Source organism: Acanthochromis polyacanthus, chromosome 4 (genome assembly GCF_021347895.1).
Source record: "Acanthochromis polyacanthus isolate Apoly-LR-REF ecotype Palm Island chromosome 4, KAUST_Apoly_ChrSc, whole genome shotgun sequence".
NCBI classification, from domain to species: Eukaryota; Metazoa; Chordata; class Actinopteri; family Pomacentridae; genus Acanthochromis; species Acanthochromis polyacanthus.
This window is the reverse complement of record NC_067116.1, coordinates 10342247-10361199: the sequence shown is the minus strand read 5'-3', so window position 1 is coordinate 10361199 and position 18953 is coordinate 10342247. Positions and strand designations below refer to the sequence as shown.

General features: G+C 40.5%; 1 protein-coding gene across 1 annotated transcript in view; it reads left to right on the top strand.

Moving 5' to 3' along the window:
• Positions 1-18953, top strand: part of trappc8 (trafficking protein particle complex subunit 8) — a 53538-nt gene that overhangs the window by 16496 nt on the left and 18089 nt on the right. Inside the window, 15 exon segments of the mRNA XM_022213646.2 lie at positions 8232-8347; positions 8485-8512; positions 8514-8636; positions 9482-9582; positions 10138-10243; positions 10361-10373; positions 10376-10437; positions 10439-10492; positions 11545-11586; positions 11588-11668; positions 11670-11771; positions 12498-12603; positions 17793-17987; positions 18502-18683; positions 18788-18862. Of these exon segments, the coding sequence (XP_022069338.2) occupies positions 8232-8347; positions 8485-8512; positions 8514-8636; positions 9482-9582; positions 10138-10243; positions 10361-10373; positions 10376-10437; positions 10439-10492; positions 11545-11586; positions 11588-11668; positions 11670-11771; positions 12498-12603; positions 17793-17987; positions 18502-18683; positions 18788-18862 (1386 nt within the window).

Sequence of the window (18953 nt, the reverse complement as noted above, 5' to 3'; positions counted from 1 at the left end):
TTAATAAGCAAACCCTAGCATCAGACAAGCTACCAGTGAGACTGATATCACGTTTCCTCACTTTAAAATGAAACAAACTAGCATAATACAGTGACTTACGGTGCGTGTCCACTAGATGCGACACATCGCATGTGGCATGCTAGTCCGGTTGGTGCGTTTCCAGCTGCAATCCGGTGTGTTTAACTGCAGCTCATTTGCATAAAGTAGACTCGACTTCTACTGTCCTTAAACATCTAAACTAGCCGTCGGTGAACTAAAACCAGGACAGGTTCCGCTGCTGCACAGATTATTTCTTGCCTCAAATGCTTTAGAAATACTTTTGCCTGAAGTGTTGAAAGTAGATGAAACATTTACTCACACTCGCTCAAATTTTGGTCGCAAAATGCGACCATTTAGTCGCAGTGTGGAGCCCTGATGTTGTGTTGTGTGTGTGTGTATGTGTGAGAATCGCCTGACCTAAATATGTAGCGACGAGAGCTGGGTATCGCCACTGACCTTCCAATACGATTCCGATACACTAGGTCCCAAGACGATACAATTTCCGATACAATTCGATATCGATATTTTAGTTATAGCACCAATTTTGCTTTGGTATTTGAAGAGATTCTCAAAGAACTAATGCTGTAAATTCAATTGTAAAGGTAACCCCCTAACCTGGTGCATATTTAAATATTAATATTTACATTAAGAGAGAACTGACCACTGAACAAATAGTTATACAACATCTTGTACTTTTTATTGAAATAGCTATTCAATGTTAACAATAATAATAAATGTCAACAACAGACCACAAAAATACTGTAGTGTCCCTTATGAAAACATTCTGTGCATTTTGAAGAGAAATTGCAAAAACCCACCTCTGAACTAAAGTGCATTTTAAAAGAAACTCGATTGTCTAAAAATTCTGGACAATCTAAACCCAGTTGTAAAGTACATGACACTAAGGCCCATTCTTCATGACTGCTTAATCACTACTTGCTGGGTACTGTAAGATTTCTCTGCAGGAACAGCAGCTGATCAACATGTTTTGGAGTGAGGCAGCTCCTTTTTGCTGTAATAATGTCACCAACAGTTGAAAATACCCTCTTGAAGGGACACTGGTTCCAGGCATACAAAGATAACGCTTCGCTTGGCGAGCTAAAAAGAGGGGAGCTCTCCTCATGCTTCATCCACCAGCTCAGTGGATTTGCAGAGAGTGGGAGAGGCTCTACTTCTCTGTATCCTTTTACTTCATCCTTTGTCTTCTCAGCTGCACTTCTCACTGGTACAGCTGGTTCTTTTGGCTTGTAGGCTGGACCCAGGAGAGACATGAGCGCAGAAGAAGGCTCCTTGGACCTCTTTGTTGGGGGAGGATCAGCAGCAAGGGAGTTGTCTTCCCGCTGTGCAGAAACAGCAGCTCCATCAGCTTGTGGCTATGTAAAGATAAATATTCATGATCAGGATAATAAATTAATTGTGCATACGTGCCTGTGTGTGTGTGTGTGTGTGTGTGTGTGTGTGTATACAAATACTGTAGTAACGTACATTACAACTCATTAACTTACACCAGATGCCTCCACTTGCTCCAGATGGGCAGCTTCCGTCAAGATTGTAGTCAGCCTGGCGAAGGTGTCATCACAGGCCTCTTGAGATAAGAAGGGCAGAGTCTTGAAGCGAGGATCAAGAGCTGATGCTTCATAAAGTGTCTCTTTTCGTGCCTCGTATCTTAAAGAGATTTCATAATAACGTATAGCATCTTTGAGTCATTTCATTGGCTTTGCATACATACAGGTAAGCAGTGTGTATACAGTGCACTTACATGCACAGACACACCCCAGTGTATTTTAACTAAGCATACCTTGAACTCAAGTTGACGTGCACAGCAGTCTTGAGCTCCTTAATCACGGGTGAGTCGTCGGGGACACTGGTCATCTGATCCAATAGCCGAGCGTGCATGGGTGCAATGACGGAGAGTGTTGGAGTCATCTCTTCGGACATGACCAGTGTGACTGTCTTCAGTAATATTAAAATGATAATACATTATATTTGTGTGTAGCACTATCTGAAACAGATCTCAAGTGCTGCAGTAAAGTATGAGCTAAGACAAGACAAATGACAAAAGAAACAAAAATGAGAATATACACAACATTAATAAAACGAGTGATACCTTCAGTGGTTGGAGAGCTTTCACAATATCTTCTGCTACTGTCACGTCAGCCTCTGTTAGGGTGCAGAGGTCTCGTTCATTCCTGCGCACTTCAGGTGAGAGCAGCGTTGCTGTGATAAGATAAGAAAAACTTTATTGTCCAATTAGTATACATTAAATTGAAATTCATCTTTGCCACAGGCACATAGTCTTTGTCTGTCTGTCTTTCTGAGCGGACATGAGGCCGACACCCTGCGGTCACACACACCGCCCACCTAGGGTCAGCACAGAATGAACTGTATGAATTAAGTTTGTTTATATAGCTCCTTTCTAGTCATAATGCTTCACAGTGATCAAAATACAACTTGAGAACAAACAAGTTTTTAAAACAGACAAAGACAAAGATTGGTCATGGTATATTCACCTGTGATTGCTGGTCGTTGCTCCAAAAAGCGCTCCAGCATGTCCAGGGAGCTGTTCCAGCGGGTCACCACGTCGATCACCAACTTGTGTTGACACAGGTTCAGAAGCTTTTGCTTTTCTTTAAGCATGTGACTCGCCGTTGTGCTGTGATGGAAGAAGGCTGCAATTCGCCTCACTCGGCCCATCAGTCGGGCAACAGAGGGTATTTTGAGTGCTGCTTGGGAGGCTAAGTTGAGCGTGTAGGCGAAACAGCCCACATGCAACAGCCCCATTGAGGCCACTGCCCGGACTATGTTGGCCACGTTGTCGGTAACGGCAGCCGGGACTTGTCCGTGAGCTCTCACTCTCGAAGCGCCTCGGTCAGCAGCTCAGCAAGATGAGTCGCAGTGTGGCTGGCTTCAATCGCCCGTGTTTGTAAGACATGGGACACAAGGTACCAGTTACCGTCGATGTAGTGACAAGTGATGGTTAGATAAGAATCCGTAGCTCTGCTTGTCCAGCTGTCGCAAGTGACAGCAACTCTCTCTGCTGATTTCAGTGCAGTTGCGATGTTGTTTTTAACATCAGTATACATCTTCGGGATTGTGACTTGACTCAGTTGTTTATGTGTCGGTATCACATAACGGGGTTCCAGGGTATGGACAAAATGTCTGAAGCCTATAATTTCCACCACGCTATATGGTCTGAGATCCTTGCAGATAAAACTTGCCAGAGCCGACGTGATTTTCTCTGCACGCAGAGATGTGGATGGAAACTTCGTCCCAAATGCTTTCTCCAGCGTTGGTTGCGTCAATGCCAGTGACCTGTTGGCGTAACCTGGTTGTTGTGCATGCTCCGGATGGTGCCTGATTAAATGCCTCCGGAGATTAGTTGTGTTGCCACTGTACTTCACCTCCACTTTGCATATTTTGCACACAGTGTTGTTCTTGTCCAGTTCCTTGCTACCTTCTCTTTTCTTGAACCCAAAATGCCGCCAGACATCGGCTTTTAAATATTCAGGTGTCACAAGTTCTTCTTCCTTCTCTGCCATTGTTGTTCTCTCTGACGCGGATGGCCTGGATCTCACGAGATCTGACTGCGTTAATGGTGCGGGAAGCACGAAACCACACGAGACTAAAGGGGTTAGCCAAACAAAAACACCTAACGGGTAAAATCTATTGCATTTTAAAATATCGATAGTGGGATTTATGTATCGATTATGATTTCTACACGTGTATCGATGCAATATCGAAATATCGATATTTTTAACCCACCCCTAGTTGCGGCCGACGGGAATTGATGGGACTCAGAAGCACCCCCACAATTAAATCAGTCAATCAATTGTTCCTTGTATCATTTCCGACAGGCAACAGTGGATTTGTAGAAGGATCCATAGACTGTTTATGGTAGGATCACATGATAGTCAGGAGGGAACTGACACAGTGTTCACTTGTTGTCATGGTTACAGTGATCCCGTGCCAGCAGCTATATCTTGCAATGGGAAATCCATGGCTCCAGACTATAAACTACATCACTGCCAAAATCTAATAACTTGGTCCTTGTGTCATTTCTGACCTTCCCTGAAAATTTCATCCAAATCCGTTGGTCCGTTTTTGAGTAATGTTGCACAGGACAGACCGATTCACAGAGAAAAATACGCTGATCTTCACATAACTCCTCTGTGTTCCTTGGCGGAGTAGTAACAAAATAAATATTGTAGCATCAGATTTGTGTATGATTGTGTTCATTTGCATTTACTTTACCTTGTTGTGCCTTGGATCTTGTTTCATTGATTATTTGGTCAGATATTTTATTGTTTTGTGTTTGCTTATTACCTTGCTCAGTGTCCCAGATGTTGGTTCCGCATTCTTACTGTTTTTGATGCAGCTGATTTAATTGTGGTACAGCGGGAGAACCCGTAAGAGCTCAGTCCTTGTTTCTGCTGCTGACCGGTGAATAAAACCTGCAGAAAAGTGTCCTGTCCTGCTGGAGATGTGGAATAGATATGGATAAAAACGCAAAATAATTGTAACCCACCTGACCCACAGCCCTGGAGCAATTGAGTCGACCAATATTTAAGGGTTACAATATGGTCGCTACTTCGCAGATTTTCATCCATCGCGGGAGGGTCTGGAACGTAACTCCAACAATATATGAGGAACCACTGTACAGCAATATGCAGTCAACTGCAGCTTCAGTTGAACACAGTAACAATTCTAACCTACATGGTTGTTTGATTTGTAGCAGGACTTTTGTATGGGTCTACATTAGTTTTAGCTAGGCGTACCTTATACATTGGCAGCCATTATAACTGTTGAACAGTTTTAGTAAATCTTGAAATGGTATATTACCTTTTTTAACCCTTCTGTTCCTTTTGTTTCTTTCTTGAAAGGATAGCATGAATGTGAAGCCTAAATCCGTGTATGGTTCACTCATTCGTTTTTCCATTTCAAAATAAAATCTAAAAAAACCCCAATAAAAACGCGTTGTTTTTTTTCAGGTTTTCAGTTCTTTAGACCTAAACGTAGAACTGTATTATTTAACTAATGAAAAAAACACAGTGTTGAATTTTTGCACTAGCTTTTTAAAACCGAAATACAAAATGGGGCTGTTGTTTTATTTTGTTGCAACATTGGAAGTGCCAGAATTCGCCAAGGATGAACAATTTTGCTTGCTTGCTTGTGTTGTACGTCGCTTTGGACAAAAGCGTCTGCTAAATGAAATTGTAGAATTGTAGAATTTGAGCTGGTCTGGACCATGAACACATCTTGAACTGTACTACTTTACTCAAGCCCTTTTCCAATTGAATTCTCTTCGAGAGTGGCAAAACCCACGCAGAAATCGTCAGTTCCATGTTGTTCTATATTATAGAGTTTATGATTATATTATATAGTCTGTAATGAGTGTCAGGAGATTCTGCATGGAGAACAATTTAAGAAGACGCAATCATTTGTCCGATGCTGATTTGGAGAGAGCTGTAATTTGCTCTGTTAACCACACGTTATTTTCAGTGCCATACTTTAACTGTAGAATGTTATGTTGACTTTTGTGTTTACAGTCAGGTCCGACATAAGGACCAAAGTTTATAATGGTATACTGGTCAGGTATTGGTGCCACTGTTCCAGTTTAAGTAATGATCAGGTTAACTGACGATAGTTTATATCTCCACGTTTCGTCGCAGATTCGACCAGACCTGGCTGTGTGTGAAATAGAGATACTAGATAAAGAAGTCCTGCCAAAAAACATCCACATAAAATCTATATCCATGTAAATATCACTTAGACAGTAAAAAGAAATGTGCTGGCCAAAATAAAAATCACATATTTTTATGAACGGCGAGAGGAAACGATGGAATCCAGAGATAAAATTAGAGACCACAGTCTGACTCAGCATGCCACCGATCAGTAGGCACTGTTGTCAACTCCTCAGTAAGGAAAGTCACTGTTGGCTGTCCAAAAAGTCGCTAGAAGTCGCTAAATGACGTCATCGCCTAATTTGCATATTCCCTGTTTGCATGTAATTGTAGTCAACATTGTAGGAGAGAGGAATAATGTGGAAGAGACCAAAAAGTGAGTATAAAACACCCAAAATGTTTTTTTACTAGAGGCTAAATGCTGTAGTTTATTTTAGCATGACCGTGAAGAAACATTTCATTTATATCCTGCTCCGTAAGTCTGGATGGGATCTGTAGTGGCTGCGCATGCGCGATTCATCTGCCGTCTGGCCGCAGAGTGATGTGTCCTCTAATCAGACACTGGGACTGCTGCGGGGTTACTGGACTGACAGCCTGTGCTTTGAGGAGCTCACAGCAGTACCTGCTGCTCATTGAAAACAGTAACTCCAGAATGATCCGAGTTTTCCTTTCAGAGTCTACAAAATGGCAGAAAAAGTTGCTAGATTTGTCGCTAGTCGCTTTTGACCCAAAAAAGTCGCTAGAGCTTTGAAAAGTCGCTAGATTTAGTGAGAAAGTCGCTAAGTTGGCAACACTGTCAGTAGGGCTGGCCCGAATAGTGGTTTCTGGTCTCCGGATATTCGGGCCCTATTAAAGACGAATATCCGAATATTTGTTCCGCCCCATAACGTCTGATTGGGGGGGGGCGCGGCGGCGGCGGGGGGGGGGGGGGGGCGGAGACGGCCCGAATATTCGGATCCATTCGTCTGGTCTCCCGGACGCACATTTTGCACACTGCCTTCGTTTTGTCTTCAGTTAAACTGAAGAATTCCCAAACAGCGGAGGTCTTCGGCATCTTGTCTTGTGTTTATGCAATGAAGTGAAGCGTGACGTCAGAGTCGGCAGCCACCCGGCCATTCGAGTGGTGGTAACAAACATGAACGGATGAGCCGAACATGGCGGGATGAAGCCGAAGTGGGCCGAAGGCGAAGGGAAGAGACGAGCTCCGAATATTCCTATTTTTGTCTGGGGGGAGGAGGGGGTGATCACATAGACATATGTGTATATGTTTATAGGATCGCGCGACGGGATGAGCCGATGTGGGCCGAAGGCGGAGGGAAGACAGTAACGCGGAATATTCGTTCCGCCCGATAACATCTGACCAGGGGGGACCCGAATATTCGGATACCAAATTAATATCCGGATACCGCGGTAGCGAACGAATATTCGGATATTCGGGATATTCGGGTCCAGCCCTACCGATCAGTCCGATAACATCTTCACAAGGATATAATAAAAGGATTACAAAGATATAACACAAACTACCTGTGTAGTATAATCACTCAGACTGTACAGTACTGGAAGTATTCTAGTCTTCCTCTGCGACATCTTTGAAAGTGTGATTTGCCATTTCTCAACCAGCCAGGGTTTTTGGGAAGACACACTCACACAAATATACTGTTTGTTTTTGACCAGATTGTATCGTTTAGTTCCATTTTTATTTAATATTGTCAGCAGTTAAGATGACGGTTAGGACAGAGGACTGAACGTGTTCTCATTGTTTTCTGAGTGACTAGTTTGCACAACGTAGTCTCAATTTGTTCTGATGTATTTTATCAGATCCAGCTAAATGTTCTGCTGCCTGTTGTTCTGATAGGAGGCTGCTGAGGTCTGAGTGTTTCTGAGAACAAACCCGAGTAAAACCTGAAGTTCTGCTCTGGACTATGCGTGGACTCCCTCTAAATATGCCAACATGTCTTTGCTGTTCAAAGTACTTGGTACGGAGTTTGGGACAGAGAAGTCAAGTCAAGTCACTGCGAGTTCTCACTTTAATTTCCAGTTCTGCCTATAGATTCCAAATGGAAAAATGCTTTTTTTTTTTTTTTGTTTAAACTTAAAATTGGTAAAAAACGCAGCATTTTTTCTTTCCTCTATTTTTTGATTTTCAACTTTTAATTTTTAAAACGAAAACAAGACGATTATTTGTTTTGTTCTCATTTTATTTTGAAACGGAAAAACAAATGAGCGAACCGTACACGGATTGGCCAGGCATCAAGAAATGCATGATTCTTTTTTTTTGTTTGTGTTTGTGACTTAGAACCAGTGGTACCATCATGTGGCATTTTACTAAACTTCAAATTTTGCCCCAGAAAACTGAACCCAAAGATGATGTCAAGAAGACAGTTATCGTCAGTGACTTATGAGAGGAATTCTTTCTGTTGGAGTCAACAGTTCTGAACTGGTGTTATTTTGCTTGACACCCCTTATCATCTTCCAAGCACTTAGACACATGTTGTAACTCTCTGTCCACAGCTGGTGTCCAGAAAAGGTCTGAGCCGATCTCTGTTCACTGCTACCAAAAAGTGGTTTGGTGGTGGAAAAGTTCCCGAGAAGAACATTAGTGAACCGAAGAGTACATGTGGCCTTTTGTAAGCTCCCCTGCACCACGCATCTATCACACTACATATGAAGCTTCAGCAAGGTTCCCATACATAAACCCCATGCATCACCATAAATGCACACACCCACACAGTGCTGATCTGACCTTTCCTTTCTGTGATGTCAGGTATCCCCCAGAAGCCCCTGAGCTGCAGAATCAGGAAGATGGCTGACCTGTGCTTCCTGGTTCAACACTATGAGCTAGCCTACAGCTGCTACCACACTGCCAAGAAAGACTTTCTGTCAGACCAGGCCATGCTGTATGCTGCAGGGGCGCTGGTGAGAACGCATACCCTCTCAGACACCATTTTATATGTTCAGATAAAGATCATGAGATTAATAGCTTTAATCCACACCCGGATCACTGTATCTAGCAAAGGAGGTCTGCTCTAGGTCTTTTTAACGGGAAGTCCAAATTCAGATGCAATTTGTGACCATGCTCTGTTAGAGTTCAAAATTCATCAACAAACACTGAAGCAGCATGGTCTGCAGTCAGCTGTCAGACAGAAGTGAAAGGTACATTTCTTAAATAGATTATTAGCTTACAGCATGTTTAGTACAGTCGTTACCATTTCACCAAGCTTTAGCACCACTTATTTCCAAGATGCAGAAAAGAGTTTGGATGAGCCTCTTTCAGGTTTGAATATTAACTTCTGTATCTCCTTGTCATCACCTGTAGCATAACAGAAACAGCTGCCAGTGTCCAATGTCTACAAGAGATTCACATTATGTAAAATTAGAGATGTTTTGCATGTTTCACTTGGGATACACCCTTACAGGTTGTGGCCATAAGTGTAACATTGCAACAATAAGGAAGAGTCATTTTAATTGATACGCAGACTCAGTCCATGTCAAGTTTACATTGAAAAGGGCTGTTGAGCATAGTAGATCAAGTAGGGCTGAAGGCTGTGACAGTAAAAACCTTTGTCTGGATTGAAAATGTGTGTGCTTGTTTATCAATTTAACTTTTCAGTTGTGATTGCAAATAATATATTCTTTCTTGTTTCAAAAGTCACATAATGTAACTTCTCCATATTAGTGACAATGTCTTTTCCTCATCACTGTTGTCTCCCATTCCTTTTTCCATTACATTTCCTGTCCCATTCATTTATACTCTTCTGTAGGAAATGGCCGCAGTGTCAGCTTTTCTACAATGTGGAGCCCCCAGACCTTATCCAGCACACTACATGGACACAGCAATACAGACTTACAAAGATGTGTGCAAGTATGACAAAGGCCTAAAATAATTATATCATCTCGTTCTGTCAGCTGTTTAAATTTTGGATCCGTTTTTGCAGAGCAATTATTGTGCATTTGCAGGCTCTTGGGAACAATCAAATCCCCTATTGTCATCTTACTACTTGCTAATGTAAATAGTTCTTGTTTTGATTCACAGGATGGTTTGGTTTTATCTAGGGTTGTCTTCAGTGCTGTTTACTGTTGCTACTAGGCAAGGCATTCTCAACGTTAGTTGTTAACTACAGTCATTCTTGCACATACTGTATACTGACCTCTCACCTGACACAAAGTTTCCTTAAGTGGGACCTTCAGAGTTTAGCTTGACACTAAATTACTCTAAGTTATCATGCACCATACAAACTGATGAATGTTTTTTGTTTATTGGGAGTGCATTACGTAATACACGAGTTGGCTCCAAACTCATTTTTGACAAACATGTAGGCTGCCAGGATAGCGAGTTAAAATTTAAATGTTCTTATCTAGTTTTAGTTGTTGTAGTGTGAGGACAATTTTCTTCTGACACATTCTCTGTCCTTTACAGGAACATGGTCCTAGCTGAACGGTGTGCTTTACTTAGCGCTGAGATACTCAAGAGTCAGGGAAAATACTCAGATGCTGCAACACTTCTCATTAAGATGACCAGCGAGGTAAGGAAACCTGTATCGTTTTCAGTCTTGCGCATGTCTGGTCCCAGGTGGACTGCATACTTAACACTTATTCAGTGGATTCATTCTGACTATACTTTTCTTTCATTTTTTGTCCAGGACTCTGACTTGCGAGTGCTCTGCTACTGGAACAAGCCGCACATTGCTTTATTAATATGCGTAACCCTATGGTGCGTAAAATTTGCATTCCATATGATCCTAGCTGGTCACCGTTTCAGCAAAGCAGGACAGGTGAGCCTTCCAGTCATGACTGATTTTTGCAGTTTAACATAACACTGGTGCTCCTGTTAGAGCTGCAGTGACAGCTTGATTATTTGCCATTCTATTTATGTTCATGACCTTACTATATAAGTCAATTTTTTAACTGTGATAAACCAGCTATTTTTAGCAATGGGCTAATGTTTTAAAGGGGGGGAAAAAAGCCTTTTTTTGATTCTATCCACTTAAATTTGAGTATCTTTCTGGTTTCCTTATTGATTTAATTTCCTGACACCTCTGTGTCCAGTTAACTGAATATCTTTGAATTGTGGACAAAGCAACATGTTTTAGAGTGTTTTATTGACTTTGGGAAATTTTTCTGATCAAATAGACCAAACAATAGTTGATTAAGTGAGAAAATACTCAACAGATTAATTGACAATGAAATATATCATTGCTTATGAAGGGGAATAAACGTGCGGTCCATGTAAACCTTAATTCGGTATTAATATTTCATGTAAACGCAAAAGCACAGCACTTTAATTCCGAATTAATAATTCCGATTTAAAAAACTTCATGTAACCGTGGCCATTGTGGTGTGTGGTCTTTAAAGTGAAGAGAAAAAGGTTTTCAGCGAAGTGCCAGCTTTAATGAGAATTGGAGGATAACAAATCTGACTCGTTAAAAAATTAGAACATATGGGCTTTTTTGCTTAGACTGCAACCTCTGTGACCGGATTCAAACAAGTGGCAGTCAATGATTAGATAATAATAATGAGATGTTTTGGGTGGATTATTCTGGTCAGATTACTTTTATATGAGTTAACTTTTCATCTTTTTGGTGATACCTCTGCAGTCTGTCTTCTGTCAGCACCTAAGTCACTTTGGTCAAGATTAACCCACTCTGTTGAACTTATTTGTAGTGTCAGAGAAAATAACATAATGTGAGAGGAATGCTAGAGTTTTGAAGCACAACATAATGAACACTTAGCTCAGGACACCACTTTTTAGCTTTAAGCTTGTCATTATGCTCATAACCTGTTCTTCCTTTCTGTTTCTCACCCTCTGTATTCTTTCTTGTTGTAGAGGAGGCACGCACTGCGATGTTACTGCCAAGCCATGCAAGTTGTACAAGGAGAGGGGCTGGTCTTTGGCAGAGGATCATATCAACTTTACAATTGGCCGTCAGTCCTTCACACTTCGCCAAACCAGAGAACGCTGTCATAGCCTTTAGACAGATCCTGATCAATGACAGCAGGCAGACAGCCACACAGCAGGGCGCATTTCTCAGAGAGTACCTCTATGTTTACAAGGTAACATCAATAGCTTTACCTCTATTTTCATTTTGCTCTTTTTATACCTCATTTATTTATCGATTTGGCCAGAACTAATTCTTCATGACAAGTAATGAAAATAAAATATCTTCCGTCATGCATACATGCAGGTATGCATGACAAAAGATATTTTACTTTTATTTTGCTTTTGCTAATAAATCGAAAGGAGTTGTGAAAAGAGAGCTAAATTCTTGGGTTCTTTACACAGATCTTTATAAAATGGCCTTTATAAAATTATTGAAGAAGTGGTGATAGATACTTGGATTGTTGGGATATTTCAAGCAGAATTTGTCTTGTTTTAAAGTGTCTTTCCATCTTATAATCTGCCATTCAGCAATTGGATGGAATGTAACACTCAATCCTGTTTTTTTTAAACTAATGCGCTACACTAAATATGGACAAGAAAAAAACAAAAGAGAAGAAGGTTGTCATGGTCAGAGTAAAGAATACATGACAATCTTTCAAGCAGACTAATGTTCTGTTCGCATAGTTTGTGAATATTTATTAGAATGTTCAAGGTCCATTTTTTATGACAGATACCAAGTCATTAAGTAAGGATGACATAATAAAAAACTTGGAAGAACCAATAGCAACTTATACATTGATCATTGTACAAGGAATAGACACATTTGAAATTGATTTAAATCCCAATAAAAACTATGTTGGCACTCATCTGAGGTAAAATTTTGTTTTGTGTTTTTATAGAGTGTGATTGGGGCAAATGACATCAGCCTCCCCCAGCTACCCCTGCCCTGTATCAATAGCTCAGCCACAAGAGTTTACTTTGGACATGAACGCCGCCTTGCAGAAGGTAACACGCTAATTAGTGAAATGGCATCTCCTCTGAACTTTACTACATCTAAACAAAAGAGTTATAGTCTGACTTTGTCACCTCTGAACACTTGCTTTTGGTACACACCAGGGTTTTCATGTAGCGCACGCACGCACGCACGCACGCACGCACGCACGCACGCATAGTTAAGACAGTACAAGTTAAGAGTCACAGTCACGAAGCTTTAGCATGTTGCTCTTATGTCTGAATAAGCATCTTGGTCACTTTTACATTAAAAAAGCACAGTACAAGTTTAACCTGAATGCCATTAGATTGGCATAAAGGCTACAGCAGCACAAGATGGAACGTGTTGAGAAAAGACTTTGTAAATGCATGTCTTGTAGTGTTGCCACCTTCTAAGATCTCTGTGACATTCACTGTCTCAAGAATCATCTGTTTTGTAAGAAAAAAAACATTTAAATAAATGAGAGAGCACTGTTAAGGAGCCAGTTTTGTAATGTTAATGAAATGTTTCACATATTTAATTCTGTGAAATCTGTTCTTGTTCTGTGGTTTAAGGACTGTTGAATACATGTATTTATATATATATATATATATATATATATATATATATATGTGATGTCTTCTATTTTTCTATCTTCTATCTTAAATGTAATCATTAAGCAGCAGCAGCAGCAGCATCATCATATTTACAGTGCTGAACAAATTTATTAGACCTCCACCGCCTAAATTAATAATATTGCTGATTACCAAAATATATTTTATGTTTCTGTTATGGTTAATCCACCAATATGTGCAAGTTCTTTAATCAAAGTGATACATTTAATGCCAAAATATAATAATTGTTGTTATCCATGAATTTTCGAATTAACTGTTTTACAAAAGAGCAGAAAAATTAGTAAAGCACATTATTTTTTGATTGAGATGCAAATTACAGTACAGTGCATTTCTGAACAGAAACATTTGTTTTAGTGGTTGTATGCTATTCTTGATTCATTTCTGACTCAGAGAATTCCAGTGTGCTTCCTCAAGTTTAGGCATTAAAACATTCAGTCTGAAATTCCTCACTCCTGTTCAAAATGGTGAAGCGTAGGAACTCACTGAGAAAGACAGAGTCTGAATTAAAGCACTTCATCATGCCTGGATCATCTTTGAGACAAATGGGACAAAACATAGAGTGTTTCTCACAGTGTGGTCAATTATGCCTTATACTCGATTGCAGACTGGTACTTACAAAATGCGCAAAGGAAGAGGCCAAAAACAAAGCACATGTCAGGCAACTCAACATTTGAAGTACTCGAGATGGAAGGAAGACCACTGCTGATCATTCTGGCAAAGATTAATGCTTCTAGATCAGAATCTAAGAAAGTCTCCAGAATGACCTTAAGCAGACAACTGAAGGAACAAGGCTTAAAGGGAATAGCTGCCGCTAAGAAGCCATTATCGAGGTTTGCAAACATCCAAAAATGCATAAAATTTGCCAGGGAGCACAAATGCTGCAATGTAGATGACTGGAAGACAGCACTCTATATGAACGTGTCCAAGTTTGAAATCTTTGGTCAACATTGTCATGTTTGCAGAAAACCTGGAGATGCTAGATGCATTGCACCCACAGTGAAATACGATGAAGATTCCATTAAGGTATAGGTTTCCATTTGTGGTAGCGGTGCGGGCAAATTAGTTAAAATCCATGGTATCTTGAAGAAGAAGGTCGACCACAACATGTCAAGTCCAGACTTGAATCCTATTGAACAGATCTGGGATTTACTGAATTCAGAAATAGATGGCACAAAAGTTTCATTCAAAGCAAGTTTCTGACAACAGCTAGAAACTATTTGGAACTCAGTAACTAAAGAGACTGTGGAAAAATGCATAAAAACAATGGCAGCAAGAATGCAAGCTGTTGTCAGGGTCAAAGGAGGGCATAAAAAATATTAAGATGCAGTGCCTTGTGAAAGTATTCTGCCCCCTTGAACTTTTCAACCTTTCGCCACATTTCAGGCTTCAAACATAAAGATATAAAATTTTAATTTTTTGTCAAGAATCAACAAGTGGGACACAATCGTGAAGTGGAACGAAATTTATTGGATATTTTAAACTTTTTTAACAAATAAAAACCTGAAAAGTGGGGTGTGCAATATTATTCGGCCCCCTTGCATTAATACTTTGTAGCGCCACCTTTTGCTGCAATTACAGCTGCAAGTCGCTTGGGGTATGTCTCTATCAGTTTTGCACATCGAGAGACTGAAATTCTTGCCCATTCTTCCTTGCAAAACAGCTGGAGCTCAGTGAGGTTGGATGGACAGCGTTTGTGAACAGCAGTCTTCAGCTCTGCCCACAGATTCTCGATTGGATTCAGGTCTGGACTTTGACTTGGCCATTCTAACACCTGGATACGTTTATTTGTGAGCCATTCCATTGTAGATTTGGCTTTATGTTTTGGATCATTGTCCTGTTGGAAGATAAATCTCCGTCCCAGTCTCAGGTCTTTGCAGACTCCAACAGGTTTCTTCCAGAATGGTCCTGTATTTGACTCTATTCATCTTCCCATCAATTTTAACCATCTTCCCTGTCCCTGCTGAAGAAAAGCAGGCCCAAACCATGAGACTGCCACCACCATGTTTGACAGTGGGGATGGTGTGTTCAGGGTGATGAGCTGTGTTGCTTTTATGCCAAACATATCGTTTGCATTGTGGCCAAAAAGTTCGATTTTGGTTTCATCTGACCAGAGCACCTTCTTCCACATGTTTGGTGTGTCTCCCAGGTGGCTTGTGGCAAACTTCAAACAAGACTTTTTATGGATATCTTTGAGAAATGGCTTTCTTCTTGCCACTCTTCCATAAAGGCCAGATTTGTGCAGTGTACGACTGATTGTTGTCCTATGGACAGACTCTCCCACCTCAGCTGTAGATCTCTGCAGTTCATCCAGAGTGATCATGGGCCTCTTGGCTGCATCTCTGATCAGTCTTCTCCTTGTTCGAGGTGAAAGTTTAGAGGGACGGCCGGTTCTTGGTAGATTTGCAGTGGTCTGATACTCCTTCCATTTCAATATGATTGCTTGCACAGTGCTCCTTGAGATGTTTAAAGCTTGGGAAATCTTTTGTATCCAAATCCGGCTTTAAACTTCTCCACAACAGTATCTCGGACCTGCCTGGTGTGTTCCTTGGTCTTCATGATGCTCTCTGCACTTTAAACAGAACCCTGAGACTATGACAGAGCAAGTGCATTTATACAGAGACTTGATTACATACAGGGGAATTCTATTTATCATCATCAGTCATTTAGGACAACATTGGATCATTCAGAGATCCTCACTGAACTTCTGGAGTGAGTTTGCTGCACTGAAAGTAAAGGGGCCGAATAATATTGCACACCCCACTTTTCAGTTTTTTATTTGTTAAAAAAGTATAAAATATCCAATAAATTTCATTCCACTTCACGATTGTGTCCCAATTGTTGTTGATTCTTGACAAAATTTAAAATTTTATATCTTTATGTTTGAAGCCTGAAATGTGGCGAAAGGTTGAAAAGGTTAAGGGGGCCGAATATTTTCGCAAGGCACTGTATGTGGTTAATATATGTGAATAAGAACTGTTATTTTTCTTAGTAGTGTGTTTTTTCCTTATGTATTCAGGGATGGGAATTTTCCGCGGAGTTCCGCGGATTTCATGTCAAGGATCCGCGGATTTCATTTCAAGTTTGAACACTTTATTGTCGCCGATACTCCCGCAAGATGGTAATGACGTTAACGATAGCTTGTTAATGATGTTAACAAGCTGTAAACGGCCGATTGGAAGTCGCGGCCCGCACCCCCCCCCCCCCCCCCCCCGTCAACAACTTTCCGCTAGAATCAGAACTTGCTGTTCCCATCCCTGTGTATTGCAGTGCAGCTGCTTTTTGCCTTTGTCCAAGACAAATTTCTCCCATGGGACACAATAAATGTGAACTTGATCTTGATTTGCCTAATAACAGTACAATACAAAACAATAACAATGCAATTTTCAGTTTGAAACAAGTTTGACACATTTCTAAAATATTTATGTTTTCTTATTTTATGACAGGTGGTCTAATAGATTTGTTCAACACTGTATATGTATTTAATATTAGAAAGAGATAACCCACAAAACACAAAATGCAATTTTTAAATAATTTATTGAAGAATCATTGAAAACCTATATCACCACTGTGAAAAAGTAACTGCCCCCTGGACCTAATAACTGGTTGGTCTCTTTTGACTTGGTCACTCCAAAACCTCAATCTTGTTGTTTTTGAGCCTCTCAGAGGGGGACAGGCTTGTGTGCTTTGGGTCATTGTCATACTGCACAACCCATTTGTTTTGATCTTTGTCATGAATCAATGGGTGGATATTTTCCTGGAGGATTTTCTGAGAGAGAGCAGAATTCAAGACAATTATGACAAGTTGTCCAGGTCCTCAGGCCATCACACTGCCACCATCATGTTTGACTGTTGGTATCATGTTCTTCTTGTGGAATGCAGTAATAGCTTTACACCAGATGTAACAGACCCATATCTTCCAAAAATTTCCACCTTGTTATTCCAAAATTCTTAGGGCTCATCTCGATATTTTTTTGCAAATGATTGACGAATATTCGCGTTCTTTTTGGACAGTAGTGATTTGCACCTTGCAACTCTCCTATAAAGCCATTTATACACAGTGTCTTCCTTATTGTGGAGTCATACAGACGGACCTTAACTGTGGCCAGTGAGGTCTGCAGATCTTTTGATGTTCGTCTGGGTTCTTTTGTGATCTCTTTGATTAGATGTCAGTCCACTCTTGGAGAAATGTTGGTCGTTGGTACACTCCTGGGAAGGTTCACCACTGTTCCATGTTTTCTCCATTTGTGGATAATGTCTCTCACTGTGGTTCTCTGGAGTCCGAGCGTTTTAGCAATGACCTTGTAACCCTGTACACTGATAAATATCAATTACTTTATTTTGCATCTGTTCTTGAGCCTCTTTAGAATGTTGCATGATCTGCTGCTTTTTGAGACCTTTTAGCTACTTCACAATGCTACACAAATTCTTCTTCTTACTTTTTCACAGTACTGTAGTCTAAGCCATTTTAAGGCAGGATAAATTTAACCACATGAAAACCTTTTTAAACAGGTATTTTGAATACACAGATATGAGTTTTATAAGGGTTTAGTCACTGATTAGAAGGCACTTTATTTATCTAATATGTGTAGGGGAAAAGCAGGCAGCCACTCATGTGTCCTTGGACCAAGAGTATGACCAGGATTCGTCAGCCATGTGGTGCCATCTTGAGGAGCAGCTTGTAGCTTCTGTTAACCGGGGAATTGTTCCAGCAAACTTCCAGCCCACCCAGTGCTGCCTGAACAACCAAACAGACAACCTCTGTCACCCATTGGCTGTGGTCGAAGGTAACATTTCCTCAGCAGACACAGTGGAACTGCATTTAACTTGTTGTTTAGACTACTACATTACCAGTCAAAAGTTTGGACACGCCTTCTCGTTTAATGTTGTTTTCTTTTTTTCATGACTATTTACATGCTTTCAGTAGATGCTCACTGAAGGCATCAAAACTATGAATGAACACATATGGAATTATGTTGAAAACAAAAAAGTGCAAATAAGTCAAAGCATGTTTCATATTTTAGATTCTTTAAAATAGTCATGAAAATAAAGAAAAAACATTAAATGACATAGTGTGTCCAAACTTTTGACTGGTAGTGTACGTGGTACTCGGCTGCACTGAAGAATGATTTAAATTTGCTGAAATACAATTTTAATGGGTGCTTCTCAGCCAATGAGAAATTGTTACTTTGTATTGCCATAGTACAAAGAAATTTTAAATAAGCCATTCCATCACTAATTAATCAGTAATGAATTGGGCCAGATAAATATAAACTCTTTTCTATGTTGCTGTCTCCACAGAGCCAATCATAGTGGAGATAACTTTCAAGAACCCTTTGAAGGTTTCACTGGCTCTGTCCAACCTCTCACTCCTCTGGAAGTTTAGCTCTGATGGTACATCTTCATCAAAGGAGACAAAGACTGAAGACTTAACTGAAGAGACCATTACCAATGAGGAGACCACAGCTGTAGGGCTGGGCAATGTGGGCAAAATTCTTTTACTTATTGAGAGTTTATTGGAGTTTGATGTCAAAATGAAATACCTGAGATTTTTTATTGACCGTTCAATATCTGCTTCTGCTTGCAGATGAGACAGATAGATGACTGTGTCACCACTGAGATCATACAGGAGTTTCATATGGGTCCAGAGGAGACTAAAATGGTAAGTTGCTCTCTGAAGGCACATTGTTGAGCATTTGACCACAGGTGATGTTGATGTTGTGATCTACCAGCAGACTCCAAAGACAGCAATG